This window comes from Hyperoodon ampullatus, assembly GCF_949752795.1.
Source record: "Hyperoodon ampullatus genome assembly, chromosome: 7".
NCBI classification, from domain to species: domain Eukaryota; kingdom Metazoa; phylum Chordata; class Mammalia; order Artiodactyla; family Ziphiidae; genus Hyperoodon; species Hyperoodon ampullatus.
Window position 1 is genome coordinate 61,241,080 of NC_136920.1, and position 26,459 is coordinate 61,267,538.

At 46.1% G+C, this 26,459-nt stretch overlaps 2 protein-coding genes across 9 annotated transcripts in view; both read left to right on the forward strand.

The window, feature by feature from the left end:
* STIM1 (stromal interaction molecule 1) overlaps positions 1-13,681 on the forward strand; it is a gene marked incomplete at both ends in the record, with an annotated part of 189,758 nt that extends 176,077 nt beyond the window's left edge. For 3 of the 8 annotated variants that reach the window (XM_079708331.1, XM_079708333.1, XM_079708332.1), the window contains 5 exons: positions 4,214-4,381; positions 4,892-4,992; positions 5,270-5,505; positions 8,608-8,677; positions 13,165-13,681. In XM_079708331.1, the coding sequence (XP_079564457.1) occupies positions 4,214-4,381; positions 4,892-4,992; positions 5,270-5,505; positions 8,608-8,677; positions 13,165-13,681 (1,092 nt within the window). Of the gene's footprint in view, positions 1-4,213; positions 4,382-4,891; positions 4,993-5,209; positions 5,506-6,702; positions 6,796-8,607; positions 8,990-10,826; positions 10,864-13,164 lie in introns of all 8 variants that reach the window. The other 5 variants (XM_079708327.1, XM_079708329.1, XM_079708334.1 and 2 more) reach the window with 5 other exon arrangements.
* A 3,380-nt stretch (positions 13,682-17,061) lies between these two features.
* The window catches only part of RRM1 (ribonucleotide reductase catalytic subunit M1), a gene marked incomplete at its 5' end in the record, with an annotated part of 37,879 nt that continues 28,481 nt past the window's right edge, over positions 17,062-26,459 (forward strand). The window contains 2 exons of the mRNA XM_079708188.1: positions 17,062-17,080; positions 23,247-23,335. Of these exons, the coding sequence (XP_079564314.1) occupies positions 17,062-17,080; positions 23,247-23,335 (108 nt within the window). The remainder of the gene's footprint in view (positions 17,081-23,246; positions 23,336-26,459) is intronic.

A 26,459-nucleotide genomic window follows, 5' to 3' on the forward strand; every position in this document is an offset into this window, starting at 1 on the left:
AGTCTTCTTGTCTATATATATACATACATATTGCAAATATTTTCTCCCAGACTGTGGCTTGCTTTTTTGCTCTCTTAATATTGTCTTTTAATGAACAGACGTTCTTGACTTTAATGAGGACCAATTACTCAATCTTTTTTTTTTTAAATGGTTGATGCTTTTTGTGGCCTGTTTAAGAAATCTTTCCCTAACTCCAAGATATTTTCCTCTAGAAGCTTTATTGTTTTACTTTTCACATTTAGGGATATGGCTTATTTCAAACTAATTTTTGTGTATAAGATGAGATAGGAGATCAAGGTTTTTTCCCAGGTAGATACTCTGTTCTGTGGTCTGTAGGTCTATCCTTATCCCACACTGTCTTACAACAAGTCTTGATATCTGGCAGTGTTAGGTTCTCCAGCTTTGTCCTCCTGCCAGATGGCCTTGGCTATTCTAGGTTCTTTGCATTTCCATGTTGGCTTGTCATTCCGTTACAGTGTGCTCTGCTGGGATTGTTATTTGTTTTTACATTGAATCTATAGATTAATGTGGGGGAAAACTGACACTTTAACCAAATAATTATTCTAATTCATGAGCATTGGTTATCCTGTCACCTATTTAGGTCTCTAAAAATTTCTCTCAACAATGTTTTGTAGTTTTCAGTGTAGAAGTCTTGCACTTAAATTTTTTTTAAACTTGTTCTTATTTTTCTAGCTGCTTGAGATGGAAGATTAGGTTATAGATTTTAAACCTTTAATCTTTTCTAATACATGCATTTAGAGCTATAAATTCCCATTTCAGCACTGCTTTAGCTGCATTTACTAAGTTTTGATATTTCATATTTTCATTATCATTCACTTCAAAATATTTTCTGATTTCCATTGTGATTTCTTATTTGGCCTGTGGTTATTTAGAAGTGTGTTGCCTAATTTTCAAACACTTGGGTACTTTCCTATTTATCTTTCTCATTGAATTCCAGATTAATTTTGCTGTGGTCAAATAGTGTGTGCCATAGGGTTTTAGTCCTTTCAAATGTGTTGAGACTTGGTTGATGTAAACAGACTACACAAAACGATTGAAAGGCAAAGTGTCAGGCTGGATAAAAAACAAAACCCAACTATATGCTGTTTACAAGAGGCAAGCTTTAGAAATAAGGATACAAAATGGTTAAAAGTAAAAGGATGAGAACACTAGGATAAACACTAAGCAAAATAAAGCAGCTGTAGCTATATTAATATCAGACAAAGTAGACTTTAGAGAAAGAAGTATTACTAGAGACAAAAATGGACATTTCACTTATGATATGTGTGAATTAAACAGTAATAGATAACAACCCTTAAGTTGGCACACTTAATAATATAGTTAAAATACATATGTAAAGCAAAAGTTAAAAAAACTGAAAGGACAAATTCATAATCAAAGTTAGAGATTTTAGCATCTATCTCTCAGTAATAAGCAGCCAAAAATATCAGTAAGGATATAAAAAATTTAAACATGGTTAATCAATTTCACCTCATTGATGTATATAGAGCATTTTACCCAACAACTGCAGAATACACATTCTCTGTAGTGTGTATTATGCTTAGTTCTGTTCTTTATTTCTCTCTGTGCTTTGGTTTGGTTATTTTATATTGATCTGTTTTTGAGTTCCCTAATCCTGTGTTTTGCCGAGAATTGTGCTATTTAGCCCATCCAGTGGAATCCTACTCTCAGATAATGTATTTTTCTAGAATACCCTTTCATAGGGCATTTTCTAGAATGCTCTTTTTTTTTTTAAATTTATTTATTTTTGGCTGCATTGGGTCTGTTGCTGGGCACGGGTTTTCTCTAGTTGTGGCGAGCGAGGGCTACTCTTCATTGCGGTGCGTGGGTTTCTCATTGCGGTGGCTTCTCTTGTTGCGGAGCACGGGCTCTAGGCGCGCAGGCTTCAGTAGTTGTGGCTCGCGGGCCCTACAGCGCAGGCTCAGTAGTTGTGGCTCGCGGGCTTAGTTGCTCTGCGGCATGTGGGATCTTCCCGGACCAGGGCTCGAACCCGTGTCCCCTGCATTGGCAGGCGGATTCTTAACCACCACACCACCAGGGAAGTCCCTAGAATGCTCTTTTATAGGCTCTCATTCCCTGTCCAGAATCTCCATGTTTTCATGTTTCCTGTCTATCTTTTCCCATATTTTCTTTAACATTTCAATCATAGTTGTTTTAAAGTCCTTGACTGGTAACTCTTAACATCTGGATCATTTATGGGACTGCTTATTTTTCCTCTTGATTATTGCTTATATTTTCCTGCCTCTTCTCATGTCTAGTATTTTATTTTTATTAAATGCTGGACAGTGTGCATAAAAAATAATAGAGGCTGCAGGTGATTTTTTATCTTCCATCAGATATAGGGTTCTGTTAGGTATGTTGGGTGAGGCTCTGATCACCTCAAGCCAATGAGAGACTGACATATGTTGGAACTGGGTTGTAGTTTAATAAGACTTGGTCTAAGGCTCATTTGTCCCAGTTTCTCAGGTATGCCCCTTCCTGACCTGTTATTCAGATCTGGTGGATTTCTTTCTCCTCAGCCCTGAAAGGCTATGAGAGATTCATTTCTGCCCCTTGGAGGTTTTGTTTTGTTTTGTTTTGTTTTTTGTGGTATGCGGGCCTCTCACTGTTGTGGCCTCTCCCGTTGCGGAACACAGGCTCTGGACACAGAGGCTCAGCGGCCATGGCTCACGGGCCCAGCCGCTCCGTGGCATGTGGGATCTTCCCGGACTGGGGCATGAACCCGCGTCCCCTGCATTGGCAGGCAGACTCTCAACCACTGCGCCACCAGGAAAGCCCCCCTTGGAGGTTTTTAAGTTAGTGCTTTGTCCACCTGCTCCGCATAGCTTCAAAGTTTTGCAGCTACATTAAACTGCTTTTAATGTAGAACTTGATCCTACATTTCCAGATTCGGTGTATCAGCCTCTACGATATCTGTTCCTCATTTTAAATCTGTAAAGCCAGGAGTGGGCCATTTTATAGTTTCCTTTCAAGGAGCAAAAACCAACTGAAGCTTGATCTTGTCATTGGCTTTCAGAGAAATGAAGGTGTTCTGTCCTTAGCTAAGGCCCTCCTGGTCTATATTAGGCTCAGGGGAGGACCTCAGGCCTGCTGTGGGATACTTCCCCAGTGGCTGAAGTTGGGCATGAGACTGCTCTCAATCTCTTTTCTCTGGGATTCTGACCAGCTAAAAGTCAGTGCTCAGATGGGGGAGTTGGGGGTCATTTATACTGGTAGGCTGGGTGAGATAGAAGGAATTCAGTGAATATAATGGATTCTGTATATACTTTCAGACCTTTCATGCTTAAGTGCTTTGTGACCATCTGCTTCATTTTATGCTCCTTGCTGAGAAGTCAGTGAGGAGATGTCTGTTTACACATTGGTTCTTCCATATCTTGGCCTCTGTTGGCAATGCCCATGTTAGATATAAGCTTGCTTGTTGTTTTCTTGCCTTGTAGAGAGTGCCCATTACAGCCTACCCACCCATCTCAATGGGAGAATCACAGACAAAGTCTCTGGGCTGGAGGAGACTTTGGAGAGTATTCAGGCCAATCCCCTTCTGGATCAGCAATCATTTTGAAGGTCTTTCTGACATGAGCTCTTTACATACCTCTCATGACGGGGAGCTCACGCTCTCCTGAGATCACCCCTTCGCTTACAGTTTGGATTTGCATGAGAGAAAGCCTTACACTGACTGAGGTCTGCTTTAGGAAACACATGGTCACACAGCCAGTTGAGTGACAGACCAGGGACCAGATCATATTTCCAGACTCCCAACCAAATGCTTTTCCTGCCACATTGTGATGTCTTGAGTCCAAGAACAGACCCAACTGTCAGAAAGGAGAGGATTTATTGAGATAACCTGTACCTTATGAGAGCAGGAAAGATTGCTGAGATTGGCTATATGATGAGGAGAGGCAACCAGTACGTGAGAATGAATGCTCTAGTCTGGCAGAAAAAAAAAATAAAAATAAAAAAATCTCTATTTGAGTTCTGGTTGACACTACTGACTGTGTGACCTTGAGAAGGTTACTTTCCTTCTCCAAGCTTGGTTTTTGTATATAAAATACAGAGAATAATCCTTTTCCCTTCTCCCTCTTGGGAGAGTTGTGAAGCTTAGGTGAGATAGAAGAAAAGAACTCTGAAGTATCATACAGAGGCATTGGAGAGGGTCTTGGTAGTAGTAAGGACTCACATCCTCTTGGCTACACAGGTCCGGGAGGCCTTGAGGAAAGCAGAGAAGGAGCTGGAATCACATAGCTCATGGTATGCTCCAGATGCCCTTCAGAAGTGGCTGCAGCTAACACACGAGGTGGAGGTACAGTACTACAACATCAAGAAGCAAAATGCCGAGAAGCAGCTGCTGGTGGCCAAGGAGGGGGTGAGACCTGCCCTCCTGCTGCCCTCCTCTCCCCCCGCCCTCCTTTCACCTGCCCTTCTTCCTCCTCTCTGCCTCTCTATATCCCTCCTGTTGGACACAGAGACATCCTGGTGTTGGGTTTTGTTTCTTTTCCTGATAATACAGTTTCTAATAAAGTCTTCAGGCTTCTGGAGGAGGGAATGAGGGTGTGGGGCTACTCCCACCTGCCTTCTGGGAAAGATGAAGCAAGTGGAGGCAGGTAGAGGGAAATCTCTGCTGACCCCAGACTGACATGGGGACAGAATCCTCCTGGGGCCAGGATCCCTTTGCTTGTCTCATCGCCTCTATTTTCTTTCTTCCCCTACCCTTTTCTCTCCTGTTGCCTTCTGTTTTCCTTTCCCTTCTTGTCTTCCTTCTTCTTGTGCAGCCTAAGCTGTGCTAGGAGGAGGGGGAACCAGCCACAGAATAGCATTTCTCACTTCTCCAGCCTCTATCCCTGCTCTTTTTAAGCTGAGGACCTCATCTTTGCAGGCTGAGAAGATAAAAAAGAAGAGAAACACACTCTTTGGCACCTTCCACGTGGCCCACAGCTCTTCCCTGGATGATGTGGATCACAAAATCTTAACAGCTAAGTAAGTAGTACCTATTGCCCAGCTCTGACGATGTCCATTCCATCCTCAGAGTTTGAGGTTGTCCAGGGCCTCCAGCCCTAACTCTGCTTCTTCACTGGTAGAAGTACAGCTCTGGTCTCCTGCCCAGCCCTTGGCTATTTCCCACCTTGCTCTTAAGTTTATGATTTAATTGTGTTTCTTATTTACACATATCCCCCGAACTTGCTACTCTGAGAAGAAGCCTCATTTCTGTTGGGGCTCACACCCATGCCTGCCATTTTCTTTCATCCCTCTTCAGGCAAGCTCTGAGCGAGGTGACGGCAGCACTGCGGGAACGCCTGCACCGCTGGCAACAGATCGAGATCCTCTGTGGCTTCCAGATTGTCAATAACCCTGGCATCCACTCGCTGGTAGCTGCCCTCAACATAGATCCCAGCTGGATGGGTAGTACACGCCCCAACCCTGCCCACTTCATCATGACTGACGATGTGGATGACATGGATGAGGAGATTGTGTCACCCTTGTCCATGCAGTGTAGGTGACCTCTTGGGTGGGGATGAGGGAAGGAGCCTTTGATGTGCAGATTGAGAAGTTGACCTCTGCCATGCTTAAGCAACATACGGGGCAGAAACCAAGATGGTTTAACTCATGACCTTGGTTAATAAAGCACAATCCGCATCAAGATACCCCTTTATAATTGTCCTTTTGGTGGTCTTCCCTTGCTATATATATTCTGTTTGCCCTATGGGTCTGTTGTGTTAAGTGTGTCTCCCTTCACTCTTTGTGGTTTTTTTAATCCCTTTATTCTCCTTCCCCCCCCATCTATCTTTATAAAAATAATCTCCTTTAGTGGTTCATAATATAAAAATGGCATTCATTTTGACTACTTATTGCTTTAATTTGTTTTAATTTTATATTACTTACTTTTAATTGCTAAAGTAGTTGAATGGAATGATGTCTCTTTCTTTTTGTTTTTTCATGTGAGGCCCCAGGAAGCAATAGTCCCTTACGGTGAAAGAGCCCTAAATCCTCCAAGCCAGAAAGACATTCTTGTCCAGGAGGGATCTCCTGCACAAGCATGTCTGTCTTTCCACCTGAACTCTCGGCCATCCCCACCCTCTGTCCTGGGTCTTCCCTCTTCCTTTTCTCCCCTGCGAGTGGTAAGAGCTGAGTAGAGCAGGATTGAAGGAGACAGCACTCTGTGGGAATTCTTCAGTGAAGGAAGGGACATACCCCTTACTGACCTATTGGATTTTTCTCTGGATCAGAGGCTATTTTAGATAAATAGAATAGACTTTTATGGAAAAGCTCTTGTGCTGGGCCCATATCCCATGAGTGCAGAGGGGATGGCAGAAAGCTGGGCTGGGTTAGGGGCTCACTTTCAGAAAGTCAGATTCTTTAATCAGGCTGGATTCCAGCTCTAGACAGGATTTATTTGTAAGTTTCTTCAACGATAGTTGGCCTCTGGGCAAGCCTCTTCTTTCCCTGGGCTGTTAACTTGGCGGGGCTTTAGTCAAAGGCCCAGCAAGGTTAGGATCACTAGCAGGTAGAGCTTGATCTTGATGTATTGATCTAAAGGCTCCCATGTTCTCCGGGTTGGGAGGGACCTTCATTAGCTCTGAGCCACCCACCCCTTGCCCCCTGGCCCTTCCCTTATCCCATTGAGGGGCAGGGTGAAGCCCTCTGTAAATCAGATTCTCTTCTCCTTTTGGCCTGGCTGGTGGACCCTAGATGCTGCCTGGCTGATGGGGCGTAGGTTCAGTGACCGCTCTCTCTGCTCAACATCCGCCGGCTCGGATGATCAGTCCCTCTGGAAATACCCGGGTTTGAGGAGCCCCTTTGGGGCTTTTGTTTTTCCAACTTTTGGGACTAAACCAACACTCCTATCCCACGGGCCCCTTCTCCTGCCTGCATCCCTCCCCTGCCTGCTCTGCTCTTCCCTCACCACGGTCCCTACTAACTTCAGGGAAGGGTTCGGAGGTGAGAAGAATCAGCCTGCTCAGTTGAGTGCTTGAGAGAGAACAGCCATGGTGATGGAAGGCTTAGGCTTATCCTTTCAGCCCAGCTAGACAGATGTCCTGGTGGCCCTTCATCTAGCTGGGCTGAGATGGAAGAGGGAAGGAAAGATCCTCTTCCTCTTTTCTCTTTTCTGTCTCTCTTTCCCCGTCCCTATTCCATGCTTCCTCTTCCCCTTAAGCCTCCCTTTCATGTTTTGAAAGCCACCAGCCATAGAAGCCCGGCCTCCCTAGCTCTCCATCACCATGGAACTGTGCTCTCTTCCTGGTGGCCCTTCCAAGGCCTCTGCCATCCATGTAACCATGTCCTTTCTCCCATTTTTAGGGAGAAGGCAAGGAGGCCCATATATCAGGGTAGAGGAGAAAAAAACAAAGGTGTGAATTCTGTTTTCAACTGGAGCTGGGAGTGAGCCCAAGAGGGATGTTCTAGCACATCTCTAAGTTATCTGGTACCCACATACCCCTTCTCTGGGCATGGTGGCCCTCATCTTCCAAGAGCCTGATTTGCAGCATTGATCCAAGAGCTGGTTCTTTGTTGTGTACATGCTTATTAGAAGAAATTTGGATAGTAAAAAGAGTAAATATGGGCATAAAAAGGCACCTTAATCCCATCATATTTGAGTACCTTCTCTTTCAGTCTTTTGTTTGTGAATTTTTAAATAATTCTTTTATGTGGTCAAGATAATTATGACCACTACCATTTATTGAGTGCCATGAACTGTGTCAGGTACTTTAAAAATATTATCTTGAAGCCTCATGACAGCCCTGAAGGATTTTATAAATTAAGAATTAAAATAGGGAAGTAAGTTACTTAAGGTCACAGCTAGAAACAGAAAGGCCTTGTTTCAAATTCCTGTCTTTTTTATTCTATAGCTCAAGGTATTCCTTTTACATGAAATTTGGTATCCTTTTGTTTTCCCTGAGCATTTTAATAGACATTTTTCTATGTTTAAAAAATCTTCTCATAAGCAGCTTTTTTTTTTTTTTTGGCTGCACAACACGGCTTGCAGAATCTTAGTTCCCCAACCAGGGATCGAACCCAGGCCCTGGCAGTGAAAGCGCTGAGTCCTAACCATTGGACCACCAGGGAATTCCCATAAGCATCATTTTTAATAGCTGTGTAACCTTCCAGCAGTTGGATGTGTTATCATCTTCCTGTTGTTCCACCTTTATTTTTACTTTCATACAATTATTAATAATGATGTGATGAACATGTTTGTGTATAAATCCTTGTCTGAGTTGTGAATTATTTCCTGAGTTTGGCTTTCTGAAAAGGCTGGTTCTTAGTGCCCTCCCGGACCTTGTCCCAAACCCCTGTCCTACCCCGTCCTGCCTGTGCCCTCCCACAAACTGCCTTACCGTCTCCCTTCAGAGTAATGTTGGCCCTAGGTCTCCTTTCATTGGAATTGCCATTAAAACTGACCTGGGTACCTCATCTTCAACTTCCCCTTCCTTTTAGGACCCCTGGTGGGAGGTTTCGGGGAGGAGGCACCCCATTCTCCAGACTGGCCACTGAAGGCCCAGAGTGGTCTCCAGTAAGCATTTCTCCATGGGCAAACCTGCTTCCCACCAGCCCAAAGTAGGCTGGCCCTTCCTCACACTTTCTTCACTCTCCTTGCAGCCCCCAGCCTGCAGAGCAGCAGCGTCCGGCAGCGCCTGACGGAACCACAGCATGGCCTGGGATCTCAGAGGTTGGTAGAGGGCGAGGCTGGCCGCTTCTTGACAAGCCGGGTCTCTCTGCGGCGAATGCGCAGCCTTTCATCTGGACAGTCTTTCAGTTCTGAAGGCCTCGGGACCAGCACTCCATCTGCCTCTGCTTCTTCTTCCTGCTCCTCTACCACCACCACCACTGCCACCACCACCACCACCTCCATCACCACCGTCCACATCCACCCTGTTTATTACCACCACAGCACTTCCTATTTCCTCCAGATGGAGCCCTACCCTGACCCACCCCCTTCTGACAGCACCACTGTGATGCCTGGGCATTCAGAGACCTTGGGGTACCAGCTGTCTCTCTTCTCTTTCCTTTCTCCCTTCCTTGCCTCTCTGCTGCCTTTACCTTGGCCTTTGCCTGCTGGCTGCTGCTTGGTCAGCTGCGGGGGGTGTGCGGTGGGGCACTTCTCCTTGTCCTATCCTTTCCCAGCCTGCGACTCCTCCTTAAGGTCAGCCTAGCTCCCTAAGCCTTTCTTCCCTTCTCTGTTTGGGGTTTGCTGACTCTAAAAATGAGTAACAACCCCCCTCCCTCATGGTCCTATAGCACCTTGGCCTAAACTTTCACATCTGTTAACTCAATGGAGTCCTCACTTCCTTCACTCCCTCAACGAACATTTATTGATACCTACTCTGCCAGGCTCTGCTGGGCATGGGGATTCGTAGATGATAAGATACAATCCCAGCCATCAAGAATTGCAGTCTGGTCTGGGAGAGGTACATAAATGATTCTGGAACAGTTTGATAAGTGCTAAGGGGGTGTTGAAGAAGGAATGGCTAACAGTGTGAACCTGGGTGGAATGCTTCACAAGAGAGATGACATTTGTGCTGGCACCCTCTGTGCAGGCAAAGGAGAAAGTGTATTCTAGGCAGAGGAAACACGTGCACAGGCATAGAGTTTCAAGAGAATCTGATCTATGTGTGGTTAGAACATTGGCTATGTGTTGGTGGGAAGGGGTAGTAGATGAGGCTAGAATGATGAGGGGTTCTGAAAGGCCACGGGCTTTGGCCATTACCCTTTAGGAGACGGAGAACTGCAAAGGGGTTTTTAGAAGAAAGTGAATTGGTCATATTTTCATTTTAGAAATAACATTTTAGTGGCCTGTATAAAGGAAAGAATGGGGAGACTACAGGAATTTGGAAGTCATTGCAGTAGGCCATCAGGGGAGGTAACAAGGTCTTGGTATAGAAACGAGAGGATTAATTTGGTAACTGGCTTTGAGGGGTGGAGGAGAGGAAGGAGTGTAGGATGATGCCCAGGTTTCTAGCTTGGGTGACTGAATGGATGTAGTACCCTTCATGGAATTACTCTTCAGAAGGGGGGAAACAGATTTAGGGGTTTTGGACAAGCGAGGTTTATAGGTCGGGCTGGCGTTAAAACACTCATGTCTGAGAAGGGAGTTAAGGTTCTGAAAGGTTAAGTAATTTTCCCCAGGTCCCAAAGCTAATTAGGAGCAGAACACAGACTAGGACTTGGCTTTCCATTCCAGGACACTCTGTTGGATATTTTTGTCCTTTCACAAGGTCTCAGTAAGTGAACTGTATAAGAACTGGTGAAAGGCTTTCTCCCACAGCCTGGTCTGGCAGCTGCAGGGACTTTCCCTGCTAATAACTCAAGGTGATAGGCTAGGGTCAGAGATAGTAGCCTTGACCTCGCCTGAACCAGCTTTGAGGACCCTCAGGAAGTCCCTCTCCTCTGGAAGGACCTCTCATCTCTGAAGCTGTGACCACGGCTCAATCCTGGCCTCTGGGTTGCAGCCGGCTCACCTTGTTGCTTCCTTTTGGTCCTGCCTCACCCTGGATACCAATCTCTCTAGCTCTGCCCCTCGAACCTCTGGATAATTATCCTTGAAGGCTGTTCCTTTCTCTTTCACAAAAGGACAGCCTTTACTAGAAGCAGAGCTGCTCATTTTCATCCTCATCCTCATCTTCATCCAAAAGCCTAGGCAAGGAGACTGCCCTTCCCAATACAGATGGAGAGGACTGAAGTGGGTTGGGGGCACTAGAGGATGCTGTGAATCTCACGCTCCAAGGCCCAGGCTGAGGGCAGTGGGGAGGGAGGGTGGGGAAGTACGTGCCTCTGCCTGGCCTGTTCACTACTGAATTTTCTTTTGCACCATGCATCAGAGGATCGTGTCTAAAGGCAAACAGGCTCTCTAGTAAGGTTAGTAGCTTGGGGTGGGAGCCCAAGGCAGCCCAGCCTTTGGGGAGGGACACCCCTGACCTGAATTGTCTCAAAGATTCAGGGAGGGAAGGTGAGCTTGCCTCAATGGGCCTTTCCCCTCCTATATCCACCCAGGCTTCCTCCCAGGTTCTTTTCTTGCTTTGGAAGTCTCAGCTTTCATTGATGATGGAGGCACAGAGGGATGGGAATCATGACCAAATGGGGCAGTGGGCCAGGAGGAGTGAGTCTGGGTAGACCCCAACCTCTTGACCTCTCGTCCTTCCTTGGTATTAGAAAGGTAGGCTCCTAGGATCCTCACCTCCTCAGCCTAGAGGGCCCCTCATCCTGGTGTGGCTACTCCCCAGAATTTCCTTGGCACCATGCTCAGTGGTTCACACCTGTGTGGAAAAGGCAGGATACAGAGAGGATCATCTTGGGACTTAGAGAAACAAGGACACATTTAGATAGAAGCAAGGACACTATCAGAAATATGAAAGCAAATATGAGACAGTTCATAAACACTAGAGTACGTGGCCGAAACAGTATTTGGAATGGGAGTTGGAGCTGGGATTGTTCTCTGCTATCCCCTGTCTTCAGGAAGGTACTGGCCCACAGCATGGCTGCTTAAGTTAATTGTTTCCTGCTGAGAATTAAACCAATAATAACTATTAGCCAGCCTCCTGCTTTTGCCTGTTTTTGGAGCCTGGTGCCCTCCCTAATTTTTCCACCCATAGCCTCCTTCTTTCCGGGTCCTGCTGTGCTCTCCTCTCCCACTTATGACCCTTTCCCTTTGGCTTCCTGACTTGGATGTTTAAACATTTCCTTAGCCCTCTCCTCTGCCTCTGCCATGGGTTCTCAGGCCTCTGGGAAAGGAGGAGGATTACGAGATTGGCAGGGGACTCCCATATCTACCCTTTTGTCTATAGAGGCAGGAGGTGTGGCGTCCTCGACTAATGTTCATGGTCTTCTTAGGAACAGCCAGCCCCTTAAAGGGTCTCGAGTATCCTGGACTGCCTCTGTGTGTGCATGTCCAGTGTGCAGTGCCGTGTCCCCGTAGCTCAGCCTTGCAAAGAAGCCTCTTGTGACTGGCCCACGGAAGGGTCTTCCTGCTTGACTGGCCTCATCATCTTCATTCTCACAATACTTTCTACATTTTCAAGTGCTTTGCCAACATATTTGGGCCTCCAAACAGTCTTGCAAGATAATTGAATTGGTGTTATCTTCATTTGGCCAAAATTGAGGACCAGCAAGGTTAGATGACTTGTCCAAGGTCACACAGCAAGCCTCAGGCAGAGATGGAAATTGAATTAGACCTTAGGACTTCCAGCGTGCAGCTCTTCTGAACCACTGCTCCATAAAGGCCAATGTCCTGTCTGTCTACGCCTCCCTACGTTCTCCCCATCTGCAGAACTCTGAAAAAGACCCCAGCCTTCCTGCTGTCAGCCAGCTTTGGTTTGAACTCTGAAACACTTCTCTGTGTGACCTCCTTTGAATCCTGACAGAGGGCTGGAAGAGGCAGCATCTTGGCCTTTTGGGGTGGGTGAGGGATTGTTTGCAAGGCTGTTCTAACCTTTTTCTCCCCAGGCTGGGTCAGGCTCACTTATTGCATGTGCCCTGTTCCTTGGGGCCTGGCCCAGACTGGATGTGTCCCAGGGTGTGACAGGAGTAAATGGGGGAGGAAGGCATGGAAAATGGTGACTCAGAGAAATGTACGGGTTCTGTGTTAGCTTAGGGTTCAATCCTAAGAAATCTAGCCAGCTATGGAAGCAGAGATTTTATTGAGGAGGATGCCTGTGGCATTGAAGCCAATGGTTGCACCGGTTTAGGGCCTGGCCATTCATCAGGGGTGGGGCGCAGGCCTTAGAAAGCCCTTTGCCAGAAAGATAATGGTATAATGACATTTGTTTTTGCTTCTTGTCTGTCTCTTCTCTCTCCATCACTTTTCCCTCTTTCTTTTTTTCTCTCCCCTTGGTCCTCCTTATTTCTACCTGCTTCTCCTTTTGCTTTTCTTCCTCCCCAATTTTACTCTTTTCTCCTTATCTCTTCTCCAATCTATCCTTATTCCCTATTCCTTCCTTCTCTCGTACCCCGTGCTTACGGCCTGCTCAACTTCCCTCTGTTCCTCATTCTTCCCTCTTTCCCACCTGCTATTCACCCTGTTTCATCTCTCCTGCCCCTCTCTCATCCCCATTTTCCTACCCGGCCCTTGTCTTCTCTCTTGGTCCCTCTCTCCTCTTCAAATTCCCCCCTGCCCCCCCATCCTCTATGCGTCCCTTTCTTCCTCTCTGACCTGTCTTACAGGGATTTGACCCATTCCGATTCGGAGTCCTCCCTCCACATGAGTGACCGCCAGCGTCTGGTCCTCAAGCCTCCTCAGATGGTCCGTGCTGCAGATGAAGCTCTCAGTGCCATGACTTCCAATGGCAGCCACCGGCTGATTGAGGGGGTCCATCCCAGCTCTCTGGTGGAGAAACTGCCTGACAGCCCTGCCCTGGCCAAGAAGGCACTGCTGGCACTGAACCACGGGCTGGACAAGGCCCACAGCCTGATGGAGCTGAGCTCCCCGGCCCCACCTAGTGGTTCTCCACATTTGGATTCTTCCCGTTCTCACAGCCCCAGTTCCCCAGACCCAGACACACCGTCTCCAGCTGGGGACAGCAGAGCCCTGCAGGCTAGCCGAAATACACGAATTCCCCACCTGGCTGGCAAGAAGGCCGTGGCTGAGGAGGATAATGGCTCCATTGGTGAGGAGACAGACTCCAGCCCAGGCCGGAAGAAGTTTCCCCTCAAAATCTTTAAGAAGCCTCTTAAGAAGTAGGCAGGATGAGGGTGGCAGTTGTGGGACAGCTTGTCCTCACCTGGTCTTCTGCCTCCCCTTCCCTCCCTTCCAAGATACTTGGCCCCCAGCATGGGGCATGGGAGGGGCTGGCCCTGGGGCCTGGGCACTGTACATACTTGCCCCCCGTATCCTTGGGTCCTTCAACATTATTTATTAACTGACCACCATGGCCTGCCTGCCCTGCCTCCCTCCCAACCATGGGCTGCTGCTGTCACTCCCTCTCCACTTCAGTGCATGTCTTAGTTGCTGTCCCCTCAGCTCTCAGTCCACCTCTGGGGTCCAGCTTCTGTCTCTGCTGTCCCAGTTTTGAGGTTTGGTTTCTTGTTTCTCTCTGTCTCCTGCTTTCGGGCTCCTCCCTCCCACCACTCCCCAACTTCCCCTAGAGGCTAGGGGGGAAGAGAGGGGAGTAACTTCTGACACCTGTGCCTCAGATCTCTTCCACCCCCCCGACCATGGTTCTGTTTGCCCCAGACTGGGGCCTAGGACCTAATATTTGTGGTTTGCTCTCTGGGAGTGTGGTGGGCCAGAGGGAACCTCGGCCTGGAGCTCACTGAGGCCTCCAGGGGTCCATGGGGGAGCGAAACCAATTCCCAGAGAACAAGCCACTAGAGTTCTGAAGAGAGGCTAGGCTAGGGGATAGATCGGACGAGACTTCTCCTAGTTGGAGGATGAGCGGAAGCCAGAGATGTGGGCTACAAGGCAGTCACCTTTTCTCTCTTCTCTCACCCACACCTGCCTTTCTCTTATCCCCGCTCCCCCACCCTGCAGGAGGGTTTGTCTATAAGAGGTGCTGCCCAAATGCTCCCCAAGCCTCATTACTCCTGAGGCTCAGGACAGTGGGCTCCCGTGGCCATGGGAGCCTCAGCTATGATACAGGGCTCTAATGGGGCCTTGGAGCTGTTGGGCAGGATGTTGTTACATTTGAACCAAAAGACAGTTTAAAGTTGAAAAATGAAATCTCCTGAATCTCCCAAGTGCCTGCACCGCATACTTGCCCTGTCAGACCCCAATTTCATGTTTCTGCATAGCCTGGGCCAGAGGCTCAAGAAGGACACAGCCGGTTTAGGGAAGGGGGTGGCTAAGGAAGATGGTGTAGGTCAAGGTGGCTGTGTGACCACTCCCCCGCCCTTCCCACCCTCTAGACAACTCTCTCCCTTCCCTGTTTTTGCAATGGCTGCAAAGGTATTTTCCCTCTGCCCCACTCCCTGCCGTGTCTTTACTCTGGGATCCTATTTTGGGCCTGGGGTGGGGGCACCTGGGGCTGGTCTTGGGAGGGTGCTAGGCTGCAGACTGCCTTGTACCCCCTGGACACCCTCACATGGGTTTTTCTGTGTTATTTCATAAGACTCTTTGAAGTCCAATAAAGCATGTAGGAGATTTTAACCTCTGCTGGCTTTGACTGACTCTCCTTGTGTTCTCTGTGCTCTTTGTGGCATAGCAGACAAGATGAAGAGACATTTCTCCACTGCCAGGGGAAAGTGAAACTCTCATACACATTCCCAAAGGCTCTCTGGGTAGGGTTACCAGATGAAATACAGGATACAGTATTTGAATATTAGACAAACAAATTTTTAGTATAATGTCCCATGAGATATTGGGGATACATTTTTATTAGCTAAATCTGGCAACCCTATCTCTAGGCCATCTGACCCTATCTATCATATGGCTTCACTTATCACCTGTGACTGTTAGAATTACAGGCCTAACTCATTTTATTGAACTTCGCGAGTATTGCGTTTTTTTTGTTTTTTTTTTTTAGCGGTACGCAGGCCTCTCACTGTTGTCGCCTCTCCCATTGCGGAGCACAGGCTCCGGATGCGCAGGCTCAGCGGCCATGGCTCACAGGCCCAGCCGCTCCGCGGCATGTGGGATCCTCCCAGACCGGGGCACGAACCCGCGTCCCCTGCATCGGCAGGCGGGCTCTCAACCACTGCGCCACCAGGGAAGCCCGAGTATTGCGTTTTTTACAGATTGAAGATTTGTGGCAAGCAAGTCTTATCCGCACCATTTTTCTAAGAGCATTTGCTTGCTTCACGTCTCTGTGTCACATTTGGTAATTCTTGCAATATTTCAAACCCTCCACCAGCCAAAAGATTACCACTCGCTGAAGGCTCAGATGGTGGTTAACATTTTTTAGCAACAAAGTATTTTTTATTAAGGTATGTACATTTTTTAAATAGACATAATGCTATTGCACACTTAATAGACTACAGTATAGTGTAAATATAACTTTTATATGCACCGGGAAACCAAAAAGTTTGTGTGACTTGCTTTATTGTGATATTTGCTATACTGCAGTTGTCTGCAACCAATATCTTTGAGGTATCACTGTACTTCACAGGAACCTTGGAACCACCTTGAGGGCAGTAAGGAACCAGTGAAAGGTTTTAGGGAGGGCATGCCACGTGGGATATCATAAAAATCAGTCTGCCTAGCCCAAATCAGAAGCTTCTACACCAGCCTTGTGAATCATGTCTCACCTATTCTGACTCCCCACATTCGGTAACCAAGTCCTGTCCATTCTACCTCCACGAGCCACATCCACTGGATAATTCTAAAAGCAAATGGATCATAGCCCTGCCCTGCTCAAAACTCTGCCTGGGCTCGTTCCCATTTCCGTCAAGATAACCTCTAAAGGCCCTTGGCCTAGCAAGGCTCTCTTCCAACCTGAGTGCGAGATTTCAGGCCGCCCGAAGGGCCCTGGGGCTCCCAGCCTCCGGCTGCGGATCTCAGGCTAGAGCTCAGCTCGACGACAGTCTTGGGTTATCATCATGTAACAGTCTTCAAGACAAGAAAAAGCGGATGGTTGGGGTTTTGCTATTTCAAAAATACTAGAACCGCCCTGAATTCCGCGGGGCCTGCCGGCAAGAGAGGCGGAGCCACGCCTGGCTGGCTCTGCGCGCTACGTCCGGCCGCGGGGCCCCAGATTGGGCTTTGCCCACACCCAACATGGCGGCCGAAGAGCGGCGTTCCCGCCGGGCGCGCCCACACCCAACACTGCCGTGGGAGAGGCGCCGTCTCCTGGGCCCTGCCCACACTCAACATGGCGGCTGCGGGGCGAGGTCGACCCTCTGCTACGCTAGGCCTGCCCACCGGCCGCGGCGCTGGCAGCGTAGCGTGACGTCCTGCGAGCTCTGTCGCGCAGCTTTTGCATTGTGGCTGGCGGGAGCGGGAAGAGTATTCGGATTTCCTTCCTCTGCTCTGTGGAGGGAAAGTGCGCTCTGGCCCTAACTCCAGGACCTGCACCCGAGCAACCCCTCGAGCCTGACCTTCCGCGCTCTGCCACCTTCTCGATCCCGCCGGCGCCTCAGAGCTGCAGCCGCGTCTTGCATCCCTCGGCGCCTCAGCCACTAGCTGCGATGCATGTTATCAAGCGAGGTGAGAGACCGGGGAGGGAGCGGTGGGTGAGGTACGCGGGCTGCCGCCGCCCTAGCAGTTAGCCGCGCCCGCCCGCCTCCGCCGCTTCCCGCGCTGCCGGCGGCAGCTTCCCGCCCTGTCACCTGCTCGGCCTCCTGCCCTTTCGTCAGTCTGTCCCCAACCCCCCTCTGGCCTTTAGTCTGCGCCCCTTGGCTCTGCCATCCGGCCGCATGTCTAAAGAGTAACACCTTCCCTTTAGCGAATAGTAGCTGTGCGGGCACAGCTCTTTGCAGGCGGCACTTGATTCCTCACCGGGAGCCCCTGAGGTAGGGGTTATTGGGTCCGCTTGGCGAGTGAAGATACTGAAGCGCAGAGAGAGGTGCGGAGACTGCACGGTCACCCGGTTAGATGCTGGTGAGGCCAGGCTGCGAACCCATAGCGAACAACAGAGTTTTATTTGAAAGGCTTGGTCACCTGTCCTAGGCACGGGGGGAGCTAGTAAAGCAGGGGCTCTGCACCCTACCCGGGCACCTACCAGCTTCCTGATCTCTTTTGTGAGGTGAAAAACGTCAGGCTCAGATACAGACATCTCCACGGAGTTTGCCCTTCGTGAGGGATGTGTTGCCGTTTGCCCGAGGAGTGGTCCCGGAGGAGTTTGGGATCGGGACTGGCTGGCCTTACCCTTGATGGGAAGAGATATGGAATTAGAGTAGGGTGGCCAAGACATCTTCTGGCAGCGTGGGGGACCGGGAAGAGCCAGGGACTTGTGTTCTTCCTCAACACTTATTTCCCGTTAGGCTTGCTGAGTACCTTCCTTTGTGTCAGTCCTTTGCTTGATTCTGTGAAATTATAAGAGGAGACAGACTTGCCTCCGGAAAAGGTTTAATCAGGTTGGAAAAACAAGAGCAAAACATACTCTTAACAGAGAACCATATGGGACGGGTACGAACACGTTTTGAGTCGACTCTACTTGCCTCTGTTGAAGCAAAGAAGTTATTTCAAAACTGTAGGCACTTAGTGAACACTGGTTGACTGATTGTTTTGTCCACTAGGCTGTGAGTGTTTCAAAGATGGGGACTTTATGCCCACACTTAGCACAGGACCTGCCATGAATATAGATGCTCATTCATGAGTGGATGAGAATAATTATTTTAAAATATAGGATATGATAAGTGTTGTGAGTAGGCAGGTGGTTGATTTGGTTGTAACTAGGTGGCGTACAGCTGAGAGATGGAGAGGTGGACAGTGGTGGCCCTTCCTGGCATTAGTATCTTTAGAACATCACTCTCTGAATTTCCCAAGTCTCCCATTTTAGCTGATGAGACCAAAGACCAAAATACATTTTTGTATTTTTTTTTGGTCTTTTTCTGGTCTTTTATTGGTCCATACCTGTGAGTGAGAGAGGAGCATTCAGTTTTTTAGACCTTTAGAAAAAGGTATGTAAGTATGAGGAGCCCTTATGATAAATCTGTAACAGATGAATTGAAAACTTGTGGACTTAGGGCTTCCCTGGCGGCACAGTGGTTGAGAGTCCACCTGCTGATGCAGGGGACACGGGTTCGTGCCCCGGTCCGGGAAGATCCCACATGCCGCGGAGCAGCTGGGCCCGTGAGCCATGGCCGCTGAGCCTGTGTGTCTGGAGCCTGTGCTCCACAACGGGAGAGGCCACAACAGTGAGAGGCCCACATACCGCAAAAAACAAAAAACAAGCAAAAAAAAACTTGTGGACTTAGATCTCTGGAGCGGGTAACACCTCTGTGTTGCATTTTTAACCTTTTGGGTCCACTTTCAAATACTGTGGTTTAAAAAATACAATCTACAACAAACTCTAAAAGGCAGGTCTTATTTTGTTTCTCATTCCTTCAGAGAACATAATATGATCCAGATGGTTTGCTGCTAGACTCTGCCAGGCTTGTTTTTTCTTTTCTATTTTTTTTATTAGTTATCTGTTTTATACATATTAGTGTATATATGTCAATCCCAGCCTCCCAATTTACACACCCCTCCCCCGCCCCAGCGCTTTCCTCCCTTGTTGTCCATAGGTTTATTCCCTACATCTGTGTCTCTGTTTCTGCCTTGCAAACTGGTTCATCTGTAAAGCCTTGTTAATATACAACGCTGTACTTAGATTTGTTTCTTTATTTTATTTTTGATCTTTAATTTGCTTAGGATATCCCCCCCCCCCCCATTTTTGGCATGATAGTATAGTAGCAGACTAACTCATGTAGGTTTTGTTAATCTTAATGTGATTATTCAGGAGGGCAACTAGCAGCCTACCTAAAGTATTACTTACTGAATGTGCTAATATCTTGCTAAGCACCATGAGGGAAATAATAGAGGGAGAAGGCATCTCCATCTTCCATGATCTTAGGGCTGTTAGGGATGCAGGAATAATCCATATGAAAATTCTTAGATAACAGAAGGGAATAGTAGATGAGTTTTTCTCATCTGCTGTCTTGGGCTATTTTTCTTGGTGGGACAGTATCGTATTGCTCAAGGAGATTAAGGTTAAAAAAAAAAGTTGAGGACCAGTGGAACAAATGCAGTGTAGCTGAGTTGAAAAGTGTGCTTTCGGGACTTCCCTGGTGGCACAGTGGTTAAGAATCCGCCTGCCAATGCAGGGGACACGGGTTCGAGCCCTGGTCGGGGAAGATCCCACATGCCGCAGAGCAACTAAGCCTGCGCACCACAACAACTGAGCCTGCACTCTAGAGCCCATGTGCCACAACAACTGAGCCTGTGCTCTGGAGCCCGTGAGCCACAACTGCTGAGCCTGCGTGCCACAACTACTGAATCCCACGAGCCACAACTACTGAAGCCTGCGCACCTGGAGCCCATGCTCCACAACAAGAGAAGCCACCGCAATGAGAAGCCCTCACACCACAACGAAGAGTAGCCCCCGCTCACCACAACTAGAGAAAAGCCCGCGAGCAGCAACGAAAACCCAACACAGCCAAAGAATTAAAAAAAAAAAAAAAAGTGTGCTTTGGACTTTAGTATAGTGTTTTCAAACCTTTGCATTTTACATCATGACTGAGTACACACACATGTATATGTAAGTATTTACATAAAACTGAAACAAAAGTTTGCAAAATAATACCTTTTAAAGCATCTGTTTGCACTCTGATAATCTCTTCTATTCCATATCCTTTGTCTATCCCTCCCTCTCTTCTCCCTTCCTCCCTCCCATCCTTTCTAATTCACTTTACAGCCGACTGTGTTACTATATTTTGCAGATCTGTGTGGATACTGTGCTGGGCACTGAGGTTACAGTGGTGAGTAGGCAGACATAGGTCTTGTTTTCAAAGATCTTTACAATCAACTGAGAAAGATAGACAAGAACAATAGTATAATAAAATATGTTCAATATTCTAATAGGTAAAGTATAGGCTATAGAAGCCCATTCATTCAATTATTCAGAAGGTATTTACAGTCATTCCTCAGTATCCATGGGCATTTGGTTCCAGGACCTGCTGTGGATACCAAAATCCATGTATGCTCAAGTCCCATAGTAGTCCCTCGGCCTCTGTGGGTTTTGCATCTGTGAGTTCCAGTTCCCCATCCAGGGCTCCAACCAACTGCGGATCGTAAATTGTACATGATCCACGGTTGGTTGAATCTGTTCATGTGGAACCCATGGATACAGAGGGCTGACTATATTCAGCATCTCTTTATGCCAGGAACTGTTTTAGGTATTGGGGATTCAGCAGTGAACAAAACAAGCTAAATCCCTTTTCTCATTGGAGTTTACATTCTGCGGTGAGTGACAGTAGTTAAGTGTATATAAGAAACAAGTAAACATGTAAGAATCAGTTAATTCCAGATAGTGGTTAGTGAGATGATGGTAGTAAAACAGGGTAATGTGGTAAAGATGAATGAGAAAGTAATCTTGGTTTGTATCCTCAGGGAGGGAGCTGACATTTGAGCTGAGCCCTGAATAATACTAAGAGCCAGCTATGTGAAGGTCCATGGGCTGAACGTTGCAGGTAGAGGGAATAGAAAGTTCATATCTTGTAGAAGAGGCACATCCTTGGTCTTACAGTATTAATAAAGTCTTCCTGAAGAGAGAGTAATTTAAAAAGACAGCTTACACCCAAGAGGAAATCAGACAATTAGTGTTCTAGAGGATTTCACAGGAAGAAGAGGTCAATGTGGGTTACAGTTGTTGGGGCAGGTTTCATGGATGTGGTGAGAGTTGAATAGTGAGTATGAGTTAGATGCATGGAAAGGTGGAACAGGGACTTTTAGGCAGAGTAAGGTATAAGCAGTGACATGGATGTGGAAATGGGAGGCCATGTTGGGACTTAGGCTATTTCGCAAGGAACAGTAGAGGAGATGTGGTACCAAATTAAGGAAGGCCTTGTTTGAGAGGATAATAATGTAAGCAGGGATTAGTGATATGATAAAATCAACATGTGGCTTGAAAAAAAATGACCAAGAGGAATGATAGGCTAGAGAACAATGGATCATTGGTCTTTCAGCCCCTTAGTGTGCCTCCACTTTCCAGTATGAATTAAGACAATTGCCATTGTACTTTCTTTTTTTTTATTATTTAAAAAAATTTTTTTTTGCGGTACGCGGGCCTCTCACTGTTGTGGCCTCTCCCATTGCGGAGCACGGGCTCTGGACGCGCAGGCTCAGTGGCCATGGCTCACGGGCCCAGCCGCTCCGCGACATGTGGGATCTTCCCGGACCGGGGCACGAACGTGTGTCCCCTGCATTGGCAGGCGGACTCTCAACCACTGCGCCACCAGGGAAGCCCGCCATTGTACTTTCTGTCAGTTTCCCGATTAATTTGGCAGCTGCAGATTCTCAGTTTGCTAATAGTGCCTTGTGCTCACCTGTCTGCCTAACCAGCTGGTAGAGCATTGAAGGCTCAGTCCCAGTGTAGGCCAGCTAATTAACTGTATTCCAGAGTTTAAACACTGGCATATGTGAGTCTGGTTAGAAAAGGAGATCACAGTGGTGATCAGAAAGAGAAGGGCTATCTTAGTTAATATATCAGTGTTTAAGAAAAAGTAACTTGTTCTATTGATGATGGGTTACTAGTGGTATCTTATTGTTTATTTATTCTTTATCAAACATTTGAGAAAGTCCTCGGGCCAGCCAGGACTTTTTGTTAGGAAGAGCAAAGAGCAATAGGATCTAAGTCCAAAACCATAAAAGGACTAACTAGATGAGGTCCATATGTATATGCCTCCATATCTCCAAAATAAAAACTAAGAAGTTGCCTCTGGGAGATTGTTTTGAGTTACAAATAGAAAGAAGTACTTCTTTACATGGTGTGAAGTAAATTCAAAGTCATTAATTACTCTAGGAGAGTATGTAAGCCAAATTTATCATGAAGATGTTAGAATGGAGACAGGTTTATAAATCATTTGGCATTCAATAAATATTTGAGTGCCTACTATGTGGTAGGCCTTGGTCTTTGGTCTGGGCACTGGGGAATACACTGGTACATGAACCGTAACAAAATCTTTTTCTTTTTGGAAATTGTATTCTAGTGGATGGGGAGAGCCACACAATAAACAAATACGTAAGTAAAATATAGAGTATGTCAGATGACCATAAGTGCTATAGAGAAAAATAAAGCATAGAAGGAGCATAAAGAGGAGCAAGACTGTGTTTGGGGCATTGCAGTTTAAAATAGAGTGATCCGGGAAAGCCTTATTGAGAAGGTGACATTGAGCAAAGACCTAAAAGAGGTATAGATAGCAAGGAGCCAGGGTTGCCGGGGTTTGGTGAGTGAGGAAGGTGGGAGAGTAGGAGATGAAGTTGGGGAAGGGGGCACACAGGCAGGTTGTGTAGGATTCTGTGGACTCTTGTAATGATTTTGACTTGATTCTGAAGGAGATGATAAACCTCTTTTGGGCGGTGGTGGGTAGTGATATGATTTTGACTTAAGTTTTAAAGAGTAATTCTGCCTGTCATTTGGACAAGGTGGGGTAGGGAAATTTATTGTAAGAATCCATCTGATGTATAATGTAAGGGAAGAATCAATATAGAATCCCTACTTTTTGAAGATAAAAAATAATCTCTTGGTGAACTATTGGGGGTCTGAATCTTTTATCTATGAAATAGCATTTCGTGTTGGCCAATTTAAAAAGTTTACATGCTGATTACATTTGATTCTTTGACATTGCTGTCTTAATAAGTGCTAACATGAATTTATGGTTTGATTCTTTAGATGGCCGCCAAGAGCGAGTTATGTTTGACAAAATTACATCTCGAATCCAGAAGCTTTGTTATGGACTCAATATGGACTTTGTTGATCCTGTAAGTGAATAGGCTTTATATCTTGGGTTCCTTGCTTCATGTGCTTCTTTTTGCTTATCTCTTATCTCTGGCCCTTCAGTCACTTGCTCTATATTTTGGTTTGGCCTTGGATATAAAATGTGAATTTATTGCTTAAAACTTTTATTTTCCTGGGAATTCCCTAGCAGTCCAGTGGTTAGGACATGGTGCTTTCACTGCCATGGCCTGGGTTTGATCCCTTGTCGGGGAACTAAGATCCCTCAAGCCGTGTGGCGTGGCAAAAAAAATAAAACAAACAGACAAAAAAAACCAAAACAAAACTTTTTTTCTACATTTTGTTCTGTGCTGTGATTTCTGACTTTTCAGAGAACTATAAAAGTGAGCAAAGAGGAAAACTTGACATTAACATTTTATATTAGAGGGTTCTTTGAGTCAATTATTTTATTCATAAGTGGAAAAACTTGTTTTGGAATTGTGGTCATTTGGGTAGAAACTGGTTGGAAATTTGCTTTTTTGTTACCTATGTGGAAAGAATACATTAAAGTAATATAAAATAGATTTCATGGCCAGCTTTTAAATTAAGGAGAGCCAGCTATTCATAAGCAAGTTGCTGTGCATTTCTCTTTCTATACCTCCTCTACTCTAGACCCTCAGCATCCCTTATCTAGACTGCTATCTGTAGTGGTCTCTGAAGTGTTCTCCTGGTGTTCCTCTCATCTTGCCGTCTTCAAATACATCTTCCACATGGCTTTCAAAATGATCTTACTAAACGGAGTCTCTAAGAACCTTCTTTTTTTTAAACCCATACTGCGCCATCCTTATTTAGGTATTTTATCTGTACTACTATAGCACTTGTGCTGGCCTCATAGCATTAACCACCAAGTATTGAAATTAATTATATGTCTCTGTCCTCCCCGAGAATTGCTGGGGGGGGCCTGTATCTTGTTCTTGTGATATCCACAATGCTTAACACATATATAATTAGATGCTCAATAAATATTGAATTGACCAAAATGGTCAAAAGAAAATAATTTTTTACAGCTTTAAAATATACTTATTATAAATTCCCTTTTACATTTAGAAATCTAGACAATAATTAGAATAGTAGAATATTAGAGTTGGAACGAACCTGAGAGATCATCTTATTTCATCTTCCTTGTTTTATAGATAAGGAAGGTCCAAAGTGAAGGGGAGTGACTTGTACAAGTGAGTGGAAGTGTAGGAGGAAGAACCTAGGTATCGTGACTCGTAGGTGTTCTGTTGCCTCATGCACACATTTCAGAGTGCAGGTGTGCTAGAGCTGACTCGAGCTTTCTAGGGTAGATTTAGTTGAAAAAGTCTACGTGTTTTTAGATCTGGCATGGTTATTAGCACACAGATGTTATTTTATTCTGACTTCTGATTACTTGCCATGTAGCACCAGAAATCATTTAGAAGACTTAACTACTCTTTTACTGAACATGAGTTAATTGTTGGATCTGAGAAGAAAGTGATCAGGAGCAACTTGAGCTTAGATCTGAAATTTAATTGGAATAGATTTTAAACTAGTAATTACACACTTTTTTTTGAGGGGGCATGCTTTCGTCAGCTGGGAAATGGCATTCATTTTCTGTTGGATTAATCTGTTTTTTTTTTGCGGCTGCATGGCTTGTGGGATCTTAGTTCCCCCTCCAGAGATTGAACCCATGCCCCCTGCAGTGGAAGCTTGGAGACACAGCCACTGGACCACTGGGGAATTCCCTAATCTTTTTTTTTTTTTAAAGATTCAATAAACACATACATATATACAACTTAGAATTTGACTTTTTTTTTTTTTTTTTTTTGCGGTACGTGGGCCTCTCACTGTTGTGGCCTCTCCCGTTGCGGAGCACAGGCTCCGGACGCGCAGGCTCAGCGGCCATGGCTCACGGGCCCAGCCGCTCCCCGGCATGTGGGATCCTCCCAGACCGGGGCACGAACCCTCGTCCCCTGCATCGGCAGGCGGACTCTCAACCACTGTGCCACCAGGGAAGCCCCGAATTTGTCTTTCTTGGCTTGTGCATTGTGTGTTTTATTTATCTATCTATTTATTTATTCTTTAACATCTTTATTGGAGTATAATTGCTTTACAATGGTGTGTTTGTTTCTGCTTTATAACAAAGTGAATCAGCTATACATATATCCCCATATCTCTTCCCTCTTGCCTCTCCCTCCCTCCCACCCTCCCTATCCCACCCCTCTAGGTGGTCACAAAGCACCGAGCTGATCTCCCTGTGCTATGCGGCTGCTTCCCACTAGTTATCTATTTTACATTTGGTAGTGTATATATGTCCATGCCACTCTCTCACTTTGTCCCAGCTTACCCTTCCCCCTCCCCGTGTCCTCAAGTCCATTCTCTAGTAGGTCTGCATCTTTATTCCTGTCCTGACCCTAGGTTCTTCATAACCATTTTTTTTTTAGATTCCATACATATGTGTGTTAGCATCGTGTGTTTTAAAGAGGGGTATCTCTTACAGTATGGTCTTGAAAACAGTGAAATGCATTGAGGTTGAATGGCATGTGGAGCCAGAAGACTTAGATAGTAAAGCTTGGGCAAGTCCCAGTAACCTGGTTCCTCATGTAAAGTGGTGATAGTTATATACCCATCTCACAGATAATTGTGAAATGTCAGAGAAGATCATGAAAGTTGAGATATTTTGTAATTTGTGAAATGTTAAAGAAAGAGTAGCCATTAAATTATTTGATGACTCAGCCCCAACGCTAACTTATATCTTCATCTCCTTTCATTGGAATGATTAAAGTTTGGTTCATTTGCTTTCCTGTGCTTGTCCTTAGGTAGAATTGGGGCAAAATGGGTAAGTATGTAGCATGAACCCTGATTATATAGAGAGAATTTGAATGAAAGATGGGGAAATAATTATAGAATCATTGGTCTGTTTTCAGCTGATTCCCTGTGTGACTGTTAATCTTTGTAAAAGCTCTACTTAGATTTTAAAACTAACTTCCTTCCTTCCTCCCTTCCTCCCCCCCCCGCTTTCTTTCTTTCTCTTTCTCTCTTTCTTTCCACACTTCTTCATTGTATATGTAGTATGCATTTTCTAGCAGCTCTATTGGCTTATGAATTCTCATTACTAAATTTTCCGCAGCCCACCATTCTGAAAGATAA